Source organism: Brassica napus, chromosome A4 (genome assembly GCF_020379485.1).
Source record: "Brassica napus cultivar Da-Ae chromosome A4, Da-Ae, whole genome shotgun sequence".
Taxonomy (NCBI): domain Eukaryota; kingdom Viridiplantae; phylum Streptophyta; class Magnoliopsida; order Brassicales; family Brassicaceae; genus Brassica; species Brassica napus.
In genome coordinates this window covers 20527509-20550942 of record NC_063437.1, presented here as the reverse complement: position 1 = coordinate 20550942, position 23434 = coordinate 20527509, and the positions used below count along the sequence as shown (strand labels likewise).

Here is a 23434-nt window from a genome sequence, read left to right as displayed (position 1 = left end):
AAAATGGGCCGTTGAAGCCCAAATGGCTTGAATAGTATGTATGGCTCCATAAATATGTAATTTAAAAAAAGTGCACCAGCCGAGAATCGAACCCGGGTCTGTACCGTGGCAGGGTACTATTCTACCACTAGACCACTGATGCTTCGGTGTTAATTTTGTTAGTAACGGATCAATAAAACTACTTATTTCAAATAGCAACGTTCTCATTTTCATTTGTGTTCTTTGGTCGAAATATGAATATTTTTCCTCACATTCAACTCCTATATTAGAGTATAATTATGTACGCGGTTCTAGAGATCAGTCACCGTAGACAAAGTAAAGAGAATCTTGGGTTGAAAAGAGCCGGTGAGAGGACATAACAATTAACTAGAAACATGTGATTTTGAGATTGAGACAGAAGTCAATGTGATTGGACAGTTAACAAATTCTTTAAGTCTTACATTTTTAGCCTATTAATCTATGTGTTTGCTCTAATCAATTCCTCACATTACAAGAAGCAACAACTAAACCTAAAGACTTTCTTATAGTATCAACTGGTGCGAGTAGAATTGCAATATAAGAATAAGAAATCTAAGAAACTCGGGAAAATATGTAAGAAGAAGAAAATATTGGAGTGCATGACGAAAAAACTCTTACCTTTCACATCACTCAAACACAAACAAGCTCATTGTAATTATTATTCATAGAAAAGGGAAGAATCGATCGGGAAGGTAGAGATTAGTGAGGGAAGTGATAGATTCTAAAAATGGAAAGGTGATGATGGGGGTTTGTATATTGAATTAAAATTGTTGGGGAAGATGGAAAATGTCAGATTAAATTTGTTCATGGGAAACCACAAACATCCCAAATGTATTGACCAAACATTCCATTTTCTTGTTTCCTTTTCACATCACTTGTTTTCTGATTTTCTAATCTTGTCTCCTACATTCTTTGCTCTTGATCTGCCTCTACTCTGTACATTCATTATTAGTATATGTTTTTTTTTAGCAACTCATTATTAGTATATGTATGGATACATACATATAGTTTTCTTTTTGAGAGCTTACATACATATAGTTTATATCAGACAGTTTAACACACACATACCATGACATGCATGAGAGTTATACATATCATAATATATGTAATTATTATACAAAACTAAGCTTTAGATGTGATGGTGAGTGAAAAAAGATGAAAACATTAACTATTCATAAGTCAATTGATCATCATCCATCTTTATTTGTTTCATAGTACCACTTTGTCGCATGCGTCTCTGTGTCTCATCAGACATCAACCCATCTCATAATAATGCAATCTTTATCACTTTTTCCTTTCTTAATACCCACATACACATGCAAGCCACTTTATCTCATTTTTATCTAGCTTCCTACTTTACGTAATTCTACTATGAATTTATAGATTATTATATATTGACTATAATGTTATACTATTTCATATTTTACAAATTACGTATTGGATGCTTGAAATTGACAAACTTAAACTTAATTTTACCAAAAAGTTTTTTGACAAACTTAACACCAATAATAAAGTAAAAAAAAAAAATACAAGTGTTGGTGTTTTGTTTATCAATATTTTCCTATATACTGGAAAATAGGAAAAATAACAAAAAATATTATACAAAAATTAACTCAAATTTAAAATGAATTCTTGAATATTTTTTAACCAAATTTGTAAATGTACAAAGCCCCTGGTCCCTAGAAAGAAACTGGATCGGCCTTTTCCAACTTTGTTTATTTTTATTTTTAACTTGCATTTCCTTAAAAAGCACGTAATACCATTAAATCTCATTAGCCTAAATGCAATCACAATCTCTTGCTCACTGCTCAGCTACACATACATACATACCTTACATATAATCTCGTAGTTAAATTATTAATTAAAGTTAATTATTTAAAGGCAGCCAAGTCGAAGCTCCAAATCAAGAACTTGGTTTGGATTCCTCAAATCCATCCCAAGCTCCAACCTCGTGAATCCATGTTTCTTGTTCATCTCCCCACGACTTATCTCACATTTTGCAGCATGGCATGATGAATCTATGGCACTCTTCTTGAGCTCTCTGCTACACACATTGCTCTTATTCTTCTCTCTTTCCTTCATCAAACCTCCATGGCTAGTATTATCCAGAAAATCGAACCGGTCAGAAGAAAACGTACTCGTTTTGGATATCTGGTTGGTTAGGGAAGGGTCAAGATGAGCTGGCATTGTTAAAGGAGAAGAAGAGCCAAAATTAGGGTTAGGGTTGCCAACAGGTACGTGTTGTTGGTGAGGTTCAAAGAGCCAAGAAGGGATCTGTCTGAGTTTTGCTCTGTCTCTTCTGTGAACATTCATGTGTCCTCCAAGTGCTTGAGCAGATCTAAAATCTCTCCTGCAGAAACTGCAAGTGTAGTTCTTGGGAGGCCATGGGATCAGCCCAGCTTCATAGCTATTGTAGAGATTCATGATGACTCTGTCGTTACCACTAGTGTCACCTTCTTGATCTTCTTGAGTTTTGTTTTTGCTGCTGAAACTTGCCAAATGTGTCCTCTTCATATTCTCCAACAGATGCTGATGATGAATAAGGATGATACTCACCTGCGTGATATAAACAAAAAAAGATGTTATATAAAGAGTGTATAACATTACTTCAGAAGCAAGTAAGAATAAAAGTGGAGAAAGATGAAAACCCTAGATAGATAGAGACTTGAATTTTGAGCTTGCTGGTGATTTAAGGAAGAGGAAGAGATATGGAGGAGAACTTACTGTGTTATATAGAAGAGGTTGTTTTAATTTATCATTACTTGAGGTTGTCTTTAAGTGTATATATGGACGATCATTTATTAGGGTTTTATAGTCTGTTACATGTTTGGTCAGATATATTGGAGAATAATGAGTATAGCTAGGCTATTTTCGATCAGATTTGATGAGTGGAAAAAGAAAAATAAAGAAAGAAAGAGACAAAGAGGTAGTTTCATGATTAAGAAGCAGAGAGAGAGGAATTGAATGGAGGCTACTTACTCATGATGCTCATGCCTGCAACGTGTCTGTTTATTACTATAATTGGAAGTTACTTGAGACCAATGTTATTGTAGTATGGGGACTCTGTGTTGCATTAATATCCTGTGTTAATATCTAGCAGGAGATCACTTGCCACTTCATTTTCATCATATTCCTCCACAATTATCTTCATTATATCTGCACATTTTATAAATACACAAATATAGATAAATATGTACCAAGCTATATGTTAAATGCATCAAAAACACATTTCCTCTTATGGTATTGAGAGATGGGTATGATTTTATTACCAATAGATTGCAGTGGTAGAGGGCCAAAAGAAATCAAAGTATTAGTAGTTGATTTTGACATTGAGTAGAAACTGTACAATAAAGGAAATAAACAAGGCTTGTGTTTGCATTAACGACATAGACAATGACGTTTTGCTGGCCTTAAGATTTTTATTGCAGTTTATACCTACTATTTCACAAACTTACATATGAAATTGAACTAATTAACGAACCTCTCTACAATGTTAATGTCACAGAAAATTTGAGATTGGTACACACAAAAAAAGCAGCCCATCTAGATAAATCATAGACCCTCCTTGGTCTGTCTCAAAACAGACCAGATGATAACATATACTATACAATTTTTCCAGTTTCCAAAACATGAGTTTATTTTAGTTTGGTTAACAAATATTATTTGAACGAATGATTAGCGTGTAATTAATTACCCAGGTCTCTTAATTGATCACCCAAGCAGTAAGCAGCATAAAAAGTTGCAGTCCTTACACAAAATATCTAGTTTTCAAGGGAAAATTTTATACTAACAAGAAACTGTCAAATCTTATAAGCATTAGTTAACAAACATAATGAGTTTCTAATCACACCAAATTAAAAAAAATATATATGATATTTAACAATTAAATTTCGGCACATATCAGAAAAGCTTTTCAAAACATTAACATAATCAAGTTTCGAAAAAGAAAACATTTAACATAATCTTTCAAATAGTAAACTTTCACATTTTCTCTCTTCTTGTTTCTATTTTTCTTAAGAGACACTTCTTCTTTCTCTCTCGCGCGATAATTTTGAATTTTCAAACGGGTCATTAATGGGCCAATATATACCGGGCCAAAAATGGGCCTTATATATCGAAATCACATCGTCGGTTTTTTATTCGCAACGACCAAAAAGAATGTTGATGATGACTCCTTCTTCTTCGCTGTATAATCTCACTTCTTCTTCTTCTTCCTCTTCGTCTCGATAACTCCTCTTCCTTATTCTTCCTCCATCGGAGCTGTATCAATCCCAATCGAAACTGTGAGCATCTTCGAATCGATTTCAATTTTTTAAGTTTAGAACTCAGTCTCATGTTAGCGTCTTTGTCCGATTTTTTAATTAAGTCGAGTATTGATTTAGGGTTTGAGATTCGATCGATGATTTGGTGTAGAACAGAACGAGCTAGTGCGATTTAGTTTCTATTGATTTTGATTTTCTGCAATCTGAATGTTGAGATTCTCTGTGTGATTTAGGCAGAGAGAGAGGAGAGGGAAAAGGAGAATGTCAAACCATCAGAAGATCACATGTGTGTCTTCGTCCCATCAGAATCTGGTGGAGAAGCTAATGCAACTCCAGGAGAGGTTCTCCCATCTCCAGGCTGCTAGGAAGGAAGGGAGGGTTAATGATCATGCGGTTTTGGAAGCTCAGATCTCTCAGAATCTTTGTGAGTGGCAAGCTGAGCTCACTGCTCCTTCTCCTGAATGTTCTCTTCTGGTTCGTAAGTCTTGGACTTTAGTGGATTATAGCTTTGTAGAATGATAAATATTCGTGCTTTTTGTTTGTTTGGCTTGATTTTGTGGTGATTTTTGATCTTTTGGTAACGTGTATAGGGTGGAAGTATTAGTCATTTCTCTGAGGAGATAGCTCGTTTGTTGAAACTAAACGACGAAGAGGATGATGCTACTAGTTCGTTAAAGGAGCATGATGCGCCTAAGCCTGACGGTTTCGATCAAAGCTTGTGCCCCCCTCCAGAACATTTGGAATGGATAGATGAGCCTTTTTGTCAAAGTCCTTTCAACGTCAATTTCTCCTGTGGTTTTGAGGTGAGCTAGCGTCAGATTGATAGTGATTATGATAGTCTCTGTTACAAGGATCTGTCCAAATTGTCTTCTACAATATTATGTTTGATCTTTGTTCCTTCTTGTCTTCCTTTGAGCTTGTTTGGTTATTTATTACAGTTCATCTTTTCTACCTCAGGAAGCTGTTAATAACAACACCCAACCACATGACCAGCAACTCCACTTTGCATTTCAAGAGTTCGACCCAATCATAAACACCGCTCCTGATTTCCATGTCCAGAGCAACTTGGATATAGCTTCTCAGTTGGATTACCATCTCTCAGAAGTGCGTCAGGAGTTCAACAGCAGCCCTTCCGTCAAGCTTGACGCGTCTGAGAACTACACTGACTTCACTACTCCACAAAGTGTCCGTGTGCCTCCTCCTCCTTCTGCCTTTTTGGGACCGAAGTGTGCTCTATGGGACTGCACAAGGCCTGCTCACGGATCTGACTGGTACCTTGACTACTGCAGTGACTACCATGGGAATCTAGCTCTGAACGAAGATTCCCCTGGCACAGCACCTGTTTTAAGACCAGGAGGCATTAGTTTGAAAGATAATCTCTTGATTGATGCTCTTCGTGCAAAGACTCTTGGTAAGAATGTTGGCATCCCGGTGTGTGAAGGAGCTGTTAACACAAAATGCCCATGGAACGCAGCAGGTGAGACCATATGCGAGTTTATGAGTTAATTACTTTTTTTTGTCGTCTCACCCTTTTGTTAACTGTTTATACATGCAGAGCTATTTCATCTCGAGCTGGTTGAGGGTGAAACGATTAGAGAGTGGCTATTCTTTGACAAACCGAGAAGAGCATACGATAGTGGAAACCGGAAGCAGAGATCGCTCCCAGATTACAGCGGAAGAGGGTGGCATGAATCGAGGAAACAGCTGATGAAAGAGCAAGAAGGGCAGAAGAGATCTTACTACATGGATCCACAGCCTCCTGGTCTCTTCGAGTGGCATCTCTTCGAATACCAGATCAACGAATCTGATGTGTGTGCGTTGTACAGACTAGAGCTCAAACTAACAAATGGGAAGAAGTGTCCCAAGGGAAGAGTCGCGAAAGACCCTCTAGCTGATCTGCAGAAGAAGATGGAGAAGATGGGACAGTTGACACCTGAGGTGGCTTCGGACAAACCCTCTCCTCCAACAAAAGTTCGTACAAAGTCTAGCAAAGGAGTTAAGGTAGCAACTCAAGACACTCCGGTTCCTGCAACAGTAGCAAACGAGCCATCATCACATCAGTGATGGTTTTCAGTCTCTGCTTTTACCTGACTACTAGTTAACCTCTTTGATGGTTAGTGTTAATAGGGAGAGGAGTATCTTTGGCCCTTCTTTACTGTAGAATCTGAGATGGTTTGTAAATTCATTTAGCTTCGTTTGTTTACTCTAAAACCATTAGGATCTTGTCAAAAAAGTTTGTAACTCTCCTGTCATGTTTCCGTATTCCAAAATGCTTTTGAAGCTCATGTTTTTAAGACAACATCACTTCCCTTGTCTATACTCAGATGAACTCAAGTTGCAAAGAGATGATCTCACAAACAGTTGGTTATGCATCCTTGTGAAGCCCTGATATTGAGCTCTCTACTGTCTTACCACTATGAGGATTTAACTAGAAAGGCCTCAACATTAATATGTATCTTTTACTTGCATAGAAGTATTGTCTCATTACACATCAAAAAAAAAATACACACACGTAGTAAGTAGTACAAAAATAAAGGAGGGTAGCATATAAACTCATGTATTTTCTATGTAGACTCAGTGTCTATCAAGTTCCACTACATGTTCTTGGCCAACACAAGAATGATTTATCCTGTTGGAAGATCTTTCTCTTGTTAAGATTCTCCTAAACGAGTCTAATCGTGAAACCGACGAAGAGTTCAGCCTGACTTCCTCCAACGACGGTGGTGCAGTCGGTGGTGAGCCAGAGGCACCATCGCCAACTGGTCCTTCTCTTGGCTCAGGCTCAAGTCTCAGCCTTGGTTGAACTTCATTCCGACAAACAGGACAAGTAGAGCAAGTGGTGAGCCACGTGTCAATACAATCAACATGAAAAACATGTCTACAGTTCGGCAACTCTCTCGCCGTGTCTTGCTCCTCAAACACGCTAAGACACACCGCACATTCAGTAGCGGCCGCAACGTCACTTCTGGCTCCAACGATGAAAGTAGGGAGAGAAGCTATGACTGTTGGGTTGAGGCCACGTTTTGGCGTTTGCAAAGGGTGGCGTAATACGACGGAGAGGCCACGGAAGCTGCTAGCTTCTCTACGGCGATGGAGAATGAATCTTGCATAAAGATGAAGAATGAAGATGATGAGGATAACTGCTGACGAAGAGATGACTGCTGCGAGCATGATCTTGCTGGTGGAGTCGTAACGAGAAGAGTTTGGCCAGAACGAGTGGTGGTCTTGACCGTTGGGCCATGTATGATCTCTATCGTTGGAGCTCATTGCGAAGAAGGGAAGTGAACAAAAGTTCGTAATAACTTCTGATGTATTATATAAGAAATAAAGTACTTCTAAAAGTTTTCTTATTGCAATGTCTTGCTTCTAGGTTCATACTTTAGTTTAATCAGAAAAGGAGATATAATCAGAAAAGTAGAAAAATCACCAATGTTGACTGAACTTGGATTGTGGAAAGTGGCACTAAAAGCCTATGGCTTTTCAAGAACCAATAAAAAGTTTATATACTTTAGATCTATATATTATTCAACTTTTTAATGTTATTATTCTCTAGCTTATTCAAATATTAATCTTAATTTTTTTTATGTTTGATAAAAAAGAATAATATTTAGGAACCAGTAATCACATATGACATCTTTGATTTTCACGCATTACAAATTAGTACATTTTGTTAAATAGAGATTGCATTCACAATTTTTTCAAGAATGATAAGACAAGTTTTTTTTCTGGTCAACATAATGAAGATTCAGTTAAATCTCAAGTTATGACTAGAAAAAAATGTAAAATGTCCATGTTGGACTGTGGAAACAAAGAACCAAAAAAAAAAGTTTATATACTTTAGATCTATTATTCAGCCTATTAATGTTATCAATCCCAAACTTATTCAAATACTAATCCTTAAATTTTTGATGTTGATCCAAAAATTAATATTTAGGGACAAGTAAACACATATGACATCTTTGATTTTCATGCATTACAAAATTAGTACATTTAGCTAAATAGGATAGCATTCACTATTTTTAAATGAAATGATAAGACAATTCTTTTCTGGTCAACAAAATGAAGATTCAGTAAAATCTCAATATATATGACTAGAAATAATGTAAAATTTTCATGGTCAAGAAAATAAGAAAATTAAAGGTAAAAACGTGTGAGGAGGTAATGTGTGGGAAGGGAACCATATAGGTTGACTTGAGAACAGTCTTCAATGTAGACACACTTTGAAAATATTACAAGTTCAACACTTTTTTCTTCTTATATTTTTCACACTTTAATCAACAATGTCTTTGTACTATAATGTGCATTTCCTACAGTAGCATACAAAAGATTTACACATTACAAAATATTTTAGTAAGACAATAAATATTACGAAAGAACAAGAGTACTATTGTGCATGAATTAAAGATTTAACTATTGTGGTATGTGTATCTATTCATTGTCTTTCTAGGTCCATTACACGATCTTGGTCAACACGAGTTTTGTTATTCGACGAAGATGCCGCTGTTAAATTTAACGGAGATGCACCGTCAACAACTGGTCCTTCTCTTGGCTCAGGCACTAGCCTTTGACTCGGCTCGACTTCAGTTCGACAAACGGGACAAGTGGAACATGTGGTGAGCCATGTATCAATGCATGTCACGTGGAAAACATGCTTGCAGTTCGGTAACATCCTCGCCGTATCTTTCTCCTCCAACAAGCTTAGACACACCGCACATTCCGTGGCTGAGACGTCACCACCATTGACTCCAACAACGAATGTAGGGAGAGATGCAATGACAAGTTTGTCGAGACCACGTATGGGCGGCTGAGACACGACGGAGAGGGAGAGGCCTTGGAAGGTTGATCTACGGCGGTGGAGGATGAATCTAGCGTAAAGATGATACACAAAAACGATGAGAATAATGGTAGAGAAAGAAATGATGGTGAGGAGTAAGATCTTGCTGCTTCCATCGTAAGAACTCGTGTTTTGCCAGAAGGAACGGTCGAAATGATCTCGGTTGTCTGAGCTCATGTTAATAACAATGTAATGAGGTTGAAGAGATCTTAGTTGTGTAATTATGTAAAATTTCTGATGATTATCTGACTTCTTTATTTTATTCTACAAAGCATTAGAATATGCTTGGTGGGTGGGGAAAAAAATAGGATACTATATATCATTGATCCAGGGGACATTGCTGACTTTACCGGATTTGTTTTTTAATTTAAGAAATTCTAAGCAAGTTAATGAAATTTAGTTTAGATTTGCAATGGATACGTAACATGTCGACATAATATGAGAATTTTTAATTCAAAACAATACTTTTTTCCAATAGTGACGAGTACATGTAAAATTGAGCATAGTCAAAGAAGATTTCAAAAGGTTATAACGTGAGGTTTGAAGTGAGGCTGCGTGTGGGAACCATATGGTTGACTTGAAGAAGAGTCTTCAAAGTATACAAACATTGTGAATGTATTACAAGTTGCGAGCGAATATATGTTAAATTCAACTCTCTCTATTTTTTCTTTTCATACGTTAACTTCTTGTCCCATTCCTTGGAGGAAAAGGTTACTATATTTTATCTTCAAAACATACGGTATTATTGTTTCCATATAATTACGTAAAAAAATATTGAAGATAATAACTTTTACCGTATAAGACATTTGCACAGTGCAACTGAAAAGAGATGTTTCATATAGTTACGTGAATGTTTCGCATTGAAGACACAAGACAGTAAAGTAATGCATGTTTGACTTTTCTAAGAAATGCTGTGTAAATAGTCAACAAAAGAAGCCAAGACTTACTTAAGAGTTTGGCTTTTTCTTTCAGCCTTAAAAGGATCAACTACTTCATCTCAGTCTTGAGATGGGTTGGATGGGTTGGTGGAGAAAGAAGAACACAGAAGAAGCCGATGTAAAGAAAAGACTTGTCCAAGCTAACGGCGAGGTGGTGCTAGAAAAGCTCATCGAGTATTGCAATGGAAAATCCAATCTAATCAAAACCTTTTCTGCTTCTCAGATCCTAAGAGCCACCGACAACTTCAGCCATAATAACTCTCTTATTCTCCACGCTACTGGTAGCTACCAATGTTACAAAGGTATGCTTGAAGACCGACCCGTGCTTGTGAAGAAATGGGTAATAAAGTATAGTCCCTGCAGCGGAAAGACATGTCGTGACATAGCCATATCATCAATGGTTAGTGGTCACAAGAATTTCCTCAAGCTGTTAGGTTGCTGTCTTGAGTTTCCTAATCCAGTTATTGTCTATGAATATGCACAAAGTATAATGTGTAGAGAAAAGTCAAAGTATTGGCTGTAGTAGGAGAAAAAGTTCCAAAGATGATTGAAGTTGCCAAAGAACTTAAAATGATAATGCTTGTTTAAGCATATAAACAATGTCATTTTTTCTCTTAGATCTCTCCCAAACTGTTCTTGAAAAAATTACACAAAAGTTATTACAATGAGTCCCTTCTTCATTAAGAGTATCTATGTAACAACAGAAACAGCTATAGATTCATAGTAACTAAGCCCACACTTGTCGAAGGAGATTGTATCTTGCATTTGAGGTGGCAGAATCATTAAACTCACTCGTTTTATCAACAATAGATGTAAGAGGAGAGTCCAGTTCCTCAAGCTCCTCGTCGCTCGTGTACCCTTTCCTCTGTATCATAGACACATTCCTTGACAACTTCCCTGCAGCCTCCGCAACTTTCTCCGCTACGTCCATGGTCGATGGAGGCTTGTAAGTAACAGAAGAAGCCGCATAAGGGAAGCTTGCTTCTTCTGATTGTACCTCGGCGGCATTTAGCTCTTCTAGGACAGCTCCAGGTACATCTTCTGGACAGAACTCATCAGGAGTGAAGTTGCATAGTATTCTCTTGATAAGTGAAAGAGTGATTGATGGACATATCTGTTTGTAAAAAAAAAAACAATAAATCAAAATGACAAAACTTGTGAATGTAATGAGGCTTAAACCAAAGAACATCATACCTCTTCTCTAATGGAACTTTCCATAAGCATGTCTTTAGGGAGCATAAGAAGATCACTAAGTTCATTTAACAACACAAAGGCTTTACTACTATCACTGCCTTCACTTTCTACTTGATCATCATCTGAGTTCATACCGAACATTTCAGTGAGGGATCTAGACCAGTTACCAATCTGCAACAGGAGAATATAGTGACATTACATTAGTCAACTCTCTAATGGTTATGAAAGAAACTGAACTTTGTTTTATTTTGGTTACCGCGTTTTTGAGCTGTGCTCCTGATCCAAAGCTCAAGTCTCCAGCAGGAACAGGCAGAACTTTGGTATCAAGAATAGGATCAGAGACAGGATCAGTTGGTATCTGATGTTCTGACTCGCGCAGAATAGCATTGAACATGGCTACATCAAATCTACCAACACACTTCTCCATCACCATTCTAGCCAACACAGGTAAGCAGCCACATTCATGTCCTCCACCTCTCATAGGACAAAGCCGTTGAAGAGCATCTCCAAAGGCATTCTTCCATAGGGTAATAGAAAAGGCTCCTTGCTTCTCATTCGATTTAGAAGCTGAGGACTTGTTGTTCTCAGGGGATTGCATATGAGGAGTAAAGACCTTAAAGATAAGAGAACAAGAGTGAGATGTTGTTACATACACAAACTTAAAAAGAATCTCAGTCTCTTGTGTTTATACCTGCCACCAAACAGACTCCACGATTCTAGAGAAGACCCAAAGCTCGACCTTCTCAAGTGCAGCAGTGAACGTTTCAGTTTCTTGCCAATCCTCAAGAAGCTCTTGCAAACCATTCTTCCATCTCAAGTTCGTTTTCTTCCCTGAATCACCACCATTCTCACTCCCGTTACCTTCAGAGCTCTCCGTGACACGAGACTTACCAAACGCTTTCGAAATAATCTCCCTTAGAGTTATGATGTTCGATAACCAAAACGTCAACCTAAAAGAGTTTGAGAGAAACCAAGAATCAAGATCCTTAAAACATGTTAAAAAAACATTAAGAGTATTTGTTTTCTTTCTTACCTTGAAACATCATTCCCACAAGATCTAGCAACCAAGACCAGACCAGAAACAGAGTTTCTAGCGATGGTAGCACGCTTTCCTCTAGCGAAATGCTTACAAGCATGAATGTAGATCCTAGAGATACGCCTCGCAGGAGTATGAAGCTTGTGCGCAGAGCTGGAATGGTCAGGGACGACAGAGTAGAGAGAAACCTCGAGTGCAGCGACTTCTCTAAGCTCCTCTTCAAGTCTCTCGATTCTCGTCTCAAGATGCTCAATCTTCTCTTTCAAAGATCCATCCTCAATACTCTCTGTTACATCAGGGGCCTCGTTCTCGCTTCCTGCGCTAAGAGCGCCGTTAGAAGCATCTTCCCAGACATCAGCATTGACACCTTTAACTTCTTCTTGTTCATCACCATCAGCATCAGCATCTTCTTTCTCTTTACTTACGGTTACATCGTCCAAGTAACGGACGTCTAGTGTCTCGTAAGCCTCGGATGGATCTGACTGTGTGGTTGAGTCACTAGCCACTGTTGTGAGGATGTTAGACTCTAAGGCCTCCTTGTGTTTCTCTTGTTCTGATGATTTTTTCTGGCTGTTAGTCTTCTGCAGCTTCTGGTCTTTCCTTCCACTCTTGGTGGATCGCTTGGACTGGACATTGTTCACTGATCTTGCCTTCATCATCAAGTTCTCAGCCAAATCAACAGTTACTTTCAACTTCCAAGTGAGAAAACAATTCAAGAGGATCTGTGTTTCCCTTGTGATAAGCCTCTAAAAGATGAAAGGATTTAAAAAAACACAGCTGGATATGTTCAGGTTACTGAAAACGACAGCTTATAATGGAGGAAGAAAAGGACATGTTCAGTCTTGCTAAGTTTTGTCTTAAACTGCAGTAGAGGTCCCAGCAACTTGTTCGTAGTTGTTGTGATAGAACATGGCTGGATTCACTATATGTAAGTGGTTTTACTAGAATAATCAGATTTAACAGAAACGATTAAAACTAATCAGACTAATTGAAATCCAGAGCATCCAAGAAAATATATTAGTAAACAGAGCATGAAACAACCATGAGGACTAAGAGAAGTCAACAAGCAAAAGAAGAGGAGCTTACCAGTGACTTTGGGAGGTTGTCTTCCTCGGTTACTTTAATCTACTGAGGGTGAAGTCTCTACTCTGAGATTAGCTGTCTATTATCTGTAATCCACAATAAAGAAGAAGCTATCTTCTCTCTCTTCTCTAACTATGGGAGATCCGAGTGAGTGGGGGAAGTTATGGTGGTGCATTTAAGAAAGAAAGAAAAACATGGATCCTGTACGGAAGGGACAGTGACTGTGGTCGTGAAACTATGGAAGGTTGTGTCGGTGGCTAGACTGTTCACTGGAAATAGCCGGTCACATAACCCGGAAAAAAAGTAGCTTCTCTTTTTAAATGACAGTAGTGTGCTTTTTTCTCTTTGGTCCAAAGACATCTCACTGACTCCACCGACATCAAATAGTGTTCTTGAATTCGAATTTACAAAAGAAACCGTGTCTGACATACAGAGGAAAATGGATAAGAAGACAAAGGTTCTTCACATGGCTTTACACTGGACCTCTTCTCTGGGTCTCCAGTAAAACAAACATGTGATCTTGTCTTGTTTCATTGATTATACCAAAGCCTAAATCGTGTGTCAGTGTTCATACTCTCGGGAGCCCTCCCGATGTGATGCAACTTGAAGACACGGCAAACAAACGGCAAATAACAAGACAACAATGCTTGCAATAAGGTAACTGAGTTTGTTTAATCCTAATCTCTTTCATTTTGTTTAATTCATCATTTATGAAATTAGAGGATGAGACGAAACTCCGCTAAAAACCGACACGGCTTTGAACTACTCTATGTTTAAAGAGGATGCTGTCAGACCACACTTAAAGGAAACTAATCACAAGATTTGGGAAACACGAGTGATACTACTTGAAATGGCATTATTCAATAGAAAGCTCATGGACCAGAGACAAAGAACCTATGAGTAATACTACTTGAAATGGCATTACTTGTAAGCTACCATGATTTCTAAACCTTATCAGCCCAACATCGAGTGAAGTTCACCTCAACTCCAACTTGCCACTTATTCAAGTAAGTGATCAAGCTCTTTGATTGATACCCAATTTATCAGTTCCCACAAGCATGCAAACAACTATTTCGAAAGCTCAAAAAGTAATGTTCTCATGCTATTCTCAGTTCAGTATCTGCTAAAATGCTCACAGTTCATTATCCACACATCCTAATAAGACACTATTAGCCATCACTGAATTGTTCAAACATCCAGCACTGATGCAATGAGCAGTAAAATCTTAGCAAATACCACAACTGAAGATACTGAAAAGGGAAAACTAGTGTTCTGAATTTAACAAAGGCTGATGTCATGAGAACTCTACTCCAACAACTGTGCAATCATCAAGCACTGAAGCAACGAGCAGGAAAAGCCTAGTAAATACCACAACTAAAGTAGTGAAACCTAGCGTTCTGAATCTTACAAAGGCTGATGATGTCATGAGAACTCTACTCCAACCATTATCAAATCATTCAAGCATCCCAACACTGATGCAATGACCAGAAAAAAAAAAAACAAGATACAGAAAAACTAGTGTTCTGAGTTTAACAAAGGCTGAAGCCACGAGGAACTGTACTCCAACCATTATCAAACTATTCAAACATCCAACACAGAATGCAATGAGCAGTTAAAAGCCTAGAAAATACCAAAACCGAAACCCTGTGTATTGATGCCATGAACACTAGTTTATGCTAATGAGCCTTCTTCAAGTATGCCACGTCTACTAAACAGAGAGCCATTCCTTCACCTAGTTCACAATTCAATATCCACACATCCTAATACGATACTATTACCCATTACTGAGTTGTTCAAAACATCCAGCACTAATGCAATGAGCAGTTAAATCCTAGTAAATACCACAACTGAAGATACTGAAATCTAGTGTTCTGAATCTAACAAAGGCTAACTCTACTCCAACCATTATCATATTGTCAAGCATCCAACACTGATGCAGTGAGCAGTAAAATCCCAGTGAGTACTACAACCGAAGATACTGAAATCTTGTGTTCTGATTCTAACAAAGGCTAATGATTTCATGAGACCTCTACTCCAACCATTATCAAACTATTCAAGCATCCAACACTGATGCAATGAGTAAATAAAAGCCTAACAAATACCAAAACTGAAAGAAAAAAAAAAAAACTGAAATCTTGTGAGCATATCTATCAATGACTGATGCCGTGACCACTTTATAACATACCAAAACTCAATGCGAAAGGTGAACAAAACTACAATCATATACTATTAAAAAAAAAAAATCTATACTACTGAGCCTTATTGAAGTATCTCATGTCTACTCAACAGAGAGCCATTCCTTCACCACCTAGTAATAGCTATACTACCAGTCTCTGACTACAACAACAAATAACAATTTTACTCAAAAAGGACCATTTCTTCACCTATTAACAACAAATGACTAGTAGAAAAATGGATTGATAACAAAGGCCAATACTGAAACAAACAATATTCGTTTGAAAAAAGCAATCGAATTTCAGATGTTGATCAACAACTAGCAAATCAAAAGTGACCAAGTTTTAAACTTGTAATCATAAGTTCGTCAAAGAACACTTTATTCCACCATTATCAACAAAACCAAAAGACACTGCTTCAAAGTTCCAAAGCATCAAACATCTGATCCTCTCAATCGGAAGAATCTCCGGCGAGCCTCTCCGCCTCGAGCCGCTCCAGGGCCTTCTGATGAGCCCAAGTCTCGATCGAGAGATCAGGCTTCGCGTTGAGCCCCACGCCGAGGATGACGATCGTGAGGAAGCTCGTGACGTAGCAGGGAAGCTCCCAGTCCTCCCATTTCCGCGACTGCCCCGGCGGCGGAGGAGTGCGGTTCATGAAGAAGCCCTTGGGACGCTCCTCGTGGCCCGGCGTCGCCCATCGGCTCGCGCCGGCGGATGTGGATCCGGATCTGGAGAGGATCCGGCTTCGTAGGGACCTCGCTGCGACGGTTAAGGACTGCGTCGACGGCATCGATCGCTGTGGTGTGTGGCTCCGATCTGATGTGAAAGTGACGAAATGGGAATCTACGGGTTTGTTAGTGGTCAGCTATATTACCAATTTCGGTTTAATTGGATGTTTAACCGGTTTGGTTATTGCTTGATTTCAATTTTTTTGGTTTATTTCCCATTAGTGGTCAGCTATATTACCAATTTCGGTTTAATTGGGAGTATAACCGGTTCGGTTATTGCTTGATTTCAATTGTTTTGGTTTATTTCCCATTAGTGGGTCAGCAATATTACCAATTTCGGTTTAATTGGGAGTTTAACCAGTTCGATTATTGCTTGATTTCAGTTTTGGTTTATTTTCCGGTCTAATAGATTTAAAAACCAAATTGATGAATCTTTTTCTGTGTTCGGTAAATGAGAGGTGGTTCAGTCATCCTTTCCTCAGTTTTCATTTTGGTTACGGTTTGGCTTTAAAATCGGTTTTACCAGTACGGTTCTAATTTAGTTTAACCGAAACGAATTGGCCACACTAGTCGGTTAAAGATTATGGGCTCATACTCTTATACGACGCCGTATTGCCATATAACACTCCTGCTCTTCTTCTTACCACGTTCTTTCCTCACGTCAATATTATGGATGTAACCTATGTCTATGTGTCTCTTGTGGTTACGTTGTCGGTGTAAAGGTCTTGCATGATATGGCTGCAATAACCTCCTCTCTAATCTCTATGTTAATTTTGAATAAAAACCCAACAATTTAATTTTCTGTATGAAGAAATCAAATGGTTCAAACCGGAAATTGGAGAGTTACATTATTTTTAAGAAATAAGAAAAAAAAAACGAAACATGGGTTTTGATATTCAATCTAATAGGTCCATGATTAGATACTTGGCTTGCTACCATCACCGGCTGGCGAATCGTGCTCGACCAACACCTTCGTAGCTTTATCCTTGGAACGCAACTTTGACTGAGCAAGAATCACAGCAATGGCTTCTCTGACTGCAGTGGGGTCAAGGCGGGACTTTTCATCCTTGTTTACCACGGGCAAAGGCACTACCTCCTTATCCATAGCTACGCTCGCTGTCTTATCCATGGAGAAGGTCTGAGATCTAAATTTATTTCAATGGAGACAGCCGTTCTGATTCTGTAATAAAAAACAGGAATCCCTAAAACACACGAACTAATAAATAATTAGATGCTTAGTGGGCTTTTAGGTTTTCCAAATGTCATTTGGAATAATGGACTTTCACTATTATGACACAAAAATTACTTTGGGGTGCATAATGCCCACATACGAACCTCGAAAACCATTCAAGTTGCATGGTTCTGAAAATGGGCCGTCTTAGCGATTTATAAGTAGGGGTTATTGGTTGTTGTATTTTTATAGATTTGAAAATCCGAACTAAATTTAGTGTTATTGGTTCTATGATTTTCAAATCTGTATTAAAATTATGTGTTATTGGTTTAATGATTCATAAATTCTATATCAAATCAAGTGTTATTCAATCGCACAGATTTACTAATATATTTGATTTTATAATGGATTTGAATGGATTTGCTTGGATTTTTCTGTTAAAAATACAAAAACTCAAATCCGAGAGAAAACCTCCGGATTTGTATATTTTACTTGGATTTATAAATACTATATGGATTTCTAAATTAATCAAAATATATAAACCAATAACACCTCCTAAAGCTTTTGTTTAGCGTTAAAATTAGGTTTAGGCATTCAAATAACCAATCGGCTTTTGTTTCAGGTTTAATCAAGTTTTGGATTTATGAATCAGCCCCATTTGGAAATTATAAATGTTCGGTTCAGATTCAGTCCGAGTTTAGTCAGATACGGTTCAAATTTTAATAATATTTCTAAAAAACGGTTTTGTACTTATTTAAATCCTAAAACCAAATAAAGATCCAATGAAACAAATATAGAAATCAAGAAATAAGAATTGAGAAAAAACTTTGTCAAAATCTTTTTTAATTCTAATGTAATTTTCGACAAGTGAAATTAAAAACAATAAAATTAAAAAACAAAAATTTAAAAACTATGTTCAAACACATCATTTCTGATAAACCGGAGCGAAAACACATCTAACCCGATAAATTTGACTATGTAGAAGAAGGAAGAATACCTTATACCAAAATATATTAGACTAAATATTTAGGTTATTTATTTATATAATATATACTTATTTTAAGTATTCAATGAAATCTTATAGTATTTTGTGTACTTATTTGAAATTGAAATTGGGTTTGGTATGAGTGTTTTCTGGAATTTTGAATTTTTCAGCGGCTCAGATCAAATCCATAGCCTGAAATACCTAGACAGATTTTTATTTTTAGAACACTGAGCATAAGTATTCAATATGAGTATTTTGAAATTGATGTCAATGAGTTCATAAATCATAACTAGCACAATGGCATTGTTTCCGGTAGATAAAGTGAAACATTTATAAATTAATAATGTTAGAACTACACCAAAACTATATTTTTTTATTAATTTATAGAGATGTTATTTATCAATATACTAATTGAATCAAAAACTTAATTTGAGATTATAAAATTATATTATTTTATTAAAATTTTTAGCGTATATTAATTTATAAAATATTAATTTAAAGAAGTTATAGAGTAATATGTTTGATTTTTTGTTAACGTCGGCCCAAGCCCAATGTCTGAATCTAGTTGCAATAAATGGTAACTGTTGATTTTCAGACTATTTAATTACGAAAGGACCCTTAGAACTGAGATTATAGTAGAGTGGCATCTTGCAAATGCATGTTCGGCAGGTGACTTTTGTCGGTTGGTTAAAAATTTGATCTGACACAATCAATTACTGTCTCCCAGTCTTTTCCTCCCTTTAATTTGAATGAAATCTAAAACGTCAGCACATGTACTTATATAAAAACGTCACCCTTCATGATAAGATAACCACTAGGGGTCGATTAGTTTCAATTTTTTATCTAACATGTGCTTACGATTTTAAAGTACTGAACTGATATATAAAGTAAGATAAATATAGGTTCAGTAGGACTGTACAATTGTTTCATGGCTCAAGATGGTCTAACATGTGTTAAGATTCTAGGCATTTAAGATAACTAATGGGTAATGGCAAACACAAAACAAAAAGTATAACTTAGAAAACTAATATTTCTTCAGATAGATTGCTTATTATACTATTGTCCATTGATAATTTGATATAAGATGTATTATGCTTCGTTTTCTAATTGTATACACTTATCTCTCACATACAAATTCAAATCATCGCAGTTTAAAGATTCGCAATCTAAAATTCAATATATTGTACTAAGTAGTAAGTAGTAAACTATATGTTAGCCTTTTCCTTGTCTTTTTATCCTATAAATCCAACGATCCTAGTTATCATCAACGCGGATAAAACTTTGAACCTTGTAACAAGATCCCACTTGCATTATTCAACTAATAAACTAACAATTTATGCAATTGAAAAACACACATTAGAATCCAAAAAGGCGAATCCCAATACTATATAATATATTTAAATCCATATTATATTGTTATAATTTCAAACATGATCATGCGCTCAAGAAATTCAAAATTTGTGATCATGACTACTTTACTCCACGTTGCTACAATGCAACCATAAAAGAATCTAAACCTTTTCTTCACTGTTGATCCTCTTTCTCTGCAACATCTCGTTGCATCACTACACGAACCAAAGAAAAACGATTTCAAGAGAATGAAGTTTCGTTGGATTCTACCTCTTCTTGTTTCTTCCATCTCTCTCTGCATGACCCTTTGCTCTTCTCTCAACTCCGACGGTTTATCTCTTCTCGCTCTCAAATCCGCCGTGGACAACGACCCGACCAAAGTAATGAACCACTGGTCCGAATCCGACCAAACTCCTTGCCACTGGTCCGGAGTCGCCTGTACAAACGGCCGAGTCACATCACTCAACCTCTTCGGCAAAAGTCTCTCCGGTTACATCCCCTCAGAACTCGGTTTACTCGACTCGCTTAACCGGCTCGATCTAGCTCACAACAATTTCTCCAAACCGGTACCGGTTCGCCTCTTCGAACCAACTAACCTCCGGTACATCGATCTCTCCCACAACTCACTCTCCGGTCCAATCCCAGACCAAATCCGCCACTTAAAATCACTAAACCATCTCGATTTATCCTCTAACCGACTCAACGGCTCACTTCCCGAGTCGCTCGCCGAACTCGGAAGCCTCGCCGGAACTCTAAACCTCTCGTTTAACCGATTCGCCGGAGAGATTCCACCGTCGTACGGTCGGTTACCTCTCCACGTCACCTTGGATCTCAGCTACAACAACCTCACCGGAAAAGTACCTCAGGTGGGCTCTCTGTTGAACCAAGGACCGTTCGCGTTCGCCGGAAACTCTCGTCTCTGTGGCTTCCCGTTGCAGACACCGTGTCAAGAGCTCGAGATCCCTAACCTCGTCGCTGTGAAGCCGGAAGGAACTCAAGAACTCCAGAAACCAAACCCTAGCGTGATCAGCAAGGAAGAGGGAAAGGAGAAACAGACCACCGGTTCTGTAACGGTCTCATTGATCTCAGGAGTCTCCGTCGTAATCGGAGCTGTTTCTCTCTCGGTATGGCTGATCCGGAGAAAACATAGCTCCTCCGCCGTGTACAAAGCAGAGCCGAAGACGGTGGTCACAGAGTTTGATGAAGAAGGGCAAGACGGTAAATTTGTAGCCTTTGGCGAAGGGTTCGAGCTGGACCTCGAGGATTTGCTGAGAGCTTCGGCTTACGTGTTGGGCAAGAGCAGAAGCGGGATCGTGTACAGAGTCGTGGCGGCGGAGGCGGAACCATCATCCTCCTCCTCCGCGGCCGTTGTAGCGGTTAGAAGGCTCAGCGACGGTAACGCCACGTGGCGGTTTAAGGAGTTTGAGAACGAAGTGGAGAACATCGGTAGGGTCAGCCACCCTAACATCGTAAGGCTGAGAGCTTATTACTATGCGGAGGATGAGAAGCTACTCATCACTGATTACATTAGCAATGGAAGCTTGTACTCTGCTTTGCATGGTAAAAACACTAATCTTAAATTTAATACTAAATATTCATTTATATACCACTAATTATCATATTTATTGAAACTATGTTTTTGGGAATCAATGCTCTTTGGTCTGAAAGTTCAGAGCTTTTTGTTTTAATGTGTGACTGTGGTGTATAGTGGCTAGTGTTGGCTTCTTCTCCTTGTTGTGTTTACTGTTTAAAGTGTTCTTTGTATACATGTGTTGAACATAATTTTTGAAACTAGAGTCAATAGTCTTGGTCTGAAATTGCGGAGCTTTTTGTTCTGTGTGTGACAGTGTCACTGTGGTATAGTGTGACTAATGTTGGCTTCTTCTCCTTGTTGGTTTATTTTTAAAGCTTTCTTGGTTGACATGTGTAAAGCATAGGGACTCTCTATATCTGCCAGAAAAAAAAAACATATTTGGTTCTCTATGGAGTTCATGTAATAAGATTAAGCAATGTAGTAACATTAGTCGTTGAGGTGAAATTAATGGTAGTTTCTACTGAAAGAGTGTATAATGTGACGTAAAATTGATTTATTCTTTCATATGGTACGCTGCATGTGATATGTTTGATTATGTAATGAGATGTGTTTAAGATTAGGACACAAAGTTGACTGTGTGTGTTTTTGTATTGTAGGTGGGCCTCCGAATACACGGCCTCTGCTCTCTTGGGCTGAGAGGTTACACATAGCACAAGGGACTGCTCGGGGTTTGATGTATATACATGAATACAGTTCAAGAAAGTATATACACGGCAACCTAAAATCAAGCAAAGTCTTGTTAGATGATGAGTTACTTCCTCACATCTCAGGCTTCGGTCTCACACGTCTGGTTCAGGGGTATCCCAAACTACCAGATCATTCACTATCCACCAACGTGCAAAGATTTGCGACGAGACTCTCAGCTCCTCCTCAAGCTGCTTACCTTGCACCCGAAGCCAGAGCTTCTTCCCGTTACAAATCATCTCAGAAATGCGATGTTTATTCCTTTGGTGTGATTCTCTTGGAGTTGTTGACTGGTCGTTTACCTGATGGCTCCTCTGAAAACGAAGGAGAGGAACTCGTTAGTGTTGTGAGGAAGTGGCACAAGGAAGGGAGATCGTTGGCCGAGATCTTAGACCCCAAGCTTTTGAACCAAGAGTTAACTGATAAGCAAGTTATTGCAGCCATTCGTGTCGCTTTGAACTGCACGAATATGGATCCAGAGATGCGTCCTAGGATGAGATCTGTGTCTGAGAGTTTAGGTCGAATCAAAACGGTATAAACCTTCAGTGCATGAGCCAGGAAATGTGTATGCTAACTTCAGGCAAAAGGTTATGCTATGTAATTTTATGGCGAGCTTAAATGAAGAGTTTAGTGCTTTGTTTATCATCACAAGTACCTTGTGTCTTAAGGAAGAGTGTTTGGTTGAGTCATGGGCTTCTTCTGTCTCGCCATCTAGAATCTTATAAGATAACGAATATGATAAAGATCTGTTTCAATAATCAAACTTTAAAGTATATATTAAAATACAAAATATGTTGACTGTACTTGCTTATCTTTGCACGAGGATATATCATCTCATCCCATTTTTTCAGTATATTATAACCAAGTGGCAAGTGGGTTTATTAATTATACATGTATTTCAATCGTTTGTTTGATTGGTCGGAACCGAGATTCGATTTTAACTATGTACATAGATTTTTTTAGTAAAAAAGATGTATGATTACAAAACTCGATGCTTTTTAGTGGAAGTGTACTAATCTATACTATACGTTTTCTTTAATTTGTAACCAAAAAGTAGTTAACAGAAGAAGAAAAACTCAACTGTATGATTGCATGGTTCTTGCGCATGAAGGTCAGTTTATACATGCACACACACATATATGAATCAGAAATGAATTCTGAGGGTCTGAGCCCATCTTTAGCGTTTACATGTTTTCGAATATAATTTTTGTCAGGCCGTCAAACATGATCACACCCCACCGTTGGTCCTTTGTTCAAATTCGCAACAAAAAGTATGTATTACTTTCTTTTATAATATTAAAAGAGACGAAAGAGTAAAAACAGGAAAGAGAGATCTTTCATGGGAAAACATATCTCGCCCAAGCACGATTGATAACTTCCAAA

The 23434-nt window shown here is 37.9% G+C and overlaps 7 protein-coding genes across 9 annotated transcripts; 2 read left to right on the top strand and 5 right to left on the bottom strand.

Moving 5' to 3' along the window:
• Positions 1–93: 93 nt before the first annotated feature.
• LOC106450316 (zinc finger protein 11-like) lies at positions 94–4290 on the bottom strand. The gene is made up of 2 exons (XM_013891961.3): positions 2667–4290; positions 94–2574 (listed from the first exon to the last, which is right to left on the bottom strand). The coding sequence occupies exon 2, from the start codon at positions 2530–2532 to the stop codon at positions 1894–1896; it is 639 nt and encodes a 212-aa protein (XP_013747415.2). The 5' UTR covers positions 2533–2574; positions 2667–4290; the 3' UTR covers positions 94–1893.
• A 207-nt stretch (positions 4291–4497) lies between these two features.
• Positions 4498–6565, top strand: LOC111201401 (transcription factor VOZ2-like). The gene is made up of 4 exons (XM_048778734.1): positions 4498–4754; positions 4871–5083; positions 5238–5757; positions 5836–6565. Exons 1-4 carry the CDS (start codon positions 4542–4544, stop codon positions 6342–6344), a joined length of 1455 nt encoding a protein of 484 aa, XP_048634691.1. The 5' UTR covers positions 4498–4541; the 3' UTR covers positions 6345–6565.
• A 262-nt stretch (positions 6566–6827) lies between these two features.
• Positions 6828–8030, bottom strand: LOC111215137 (E3 ubiquitin-protein ligase ATL41-like). The gene has a single exon (XM_048778733.1). The coding sequence runs from the start codon at positions 7545–7547 to the stop codon at positions 6855–6857; it is 693 nt and encodes a 230-aa protein (XP_048634690.1). The 5' UTR covers positions 7548–8030; the 3' UTR covers positions 6828–6854.
• A 240-nt stretch (positions 8031–8270) lies between these two features.
• On the bottom strand, positions 8271–10126 carry LOC111215138 (RING-H2 finger protein ATL40-like). The gene has a single exon (XM_022718446.2). The coding sequence runs from the start codon at positions 9289–9291 to the stop codon at positions 8713–8715; it is 579 nt and encodes a 192-aa protein (XP_022574167.2). The 5' UTR covers positions 9292–10126; the 3' UTR covers positions 8271–8712.
• Positions 10127–10596: 470 nt separating this feature from the next.
• LOC106447579 lies at positions 10597–13735 on the bottom strand. Of its 3 annotated transcripts, none has more exons than XM_013889534.3 (6): positions 13369–13727; positions 12280–13028; positions 11938–12196; positions 11503–11859; positions 11247–11417; positions 10597–11166 (listed from the first exon to the last, which is right to left on the bottom strand). In XM_013889534.3, exons 2-6 carry the CDS (start codon positions 12939–12941, stop codon positions 10780–10782), a joined length of 1836 nt encoding a protein of 611 aa, XP_013744988.2. In that variant the 5' UTR covers positions 12942–13028; positions 13369–13727; the 3' UTR covers positions 10597–10779. The 3 variants fall into 3 exon arrangements, with proteins under 3 accessions (XP_013744988.2, XP_022548901.2, XP_048634688.1); XM_022693180.2 differs by having other exon boundaries at positions 12280–13204; positions 13369–13726; XM_048778731.1 differs by having other exon boundaries at positions 12280–13735.
• A 2032-nt stretch (positions 13736–15767) lies between these two features.
• Positions 15768–16398, bottom strand: LOC111215135. Its single transcript, XM_022718439.2, has one exon. It carries the CDS (start codon positions 16327–16329, stop codon positions 15991–15993), a length of 339 nt encoding a protein of 112 aa, XP_022574160.2. The 5' UTR covers positions 16330–16398; the 3' UTR covers positions 15768–15990.
• Positions 16399–19813: 3415 nt separating this feature from the next.
• Positions 19814–22740, top strand: LOC111215134 (receptor protein kinase-like protein ZAR1). Its single transcript, XM_022718438.2, has 2 exons — positions 19814–21333; positions 21964–22740. The coding sequence occupies exons 1-2, from the start codon at positions 20022–20024 to the stop codon at positions 22587–22589; spliced, it is 1938 nt and encodes a 645-aa protein (XP_022574159.2). The 5' UTR covers positions 19814–20021; the 3' UTR covers positions 22590–22740.
• Positions 22741–23434: the final 694 nt, after the last annotated feature.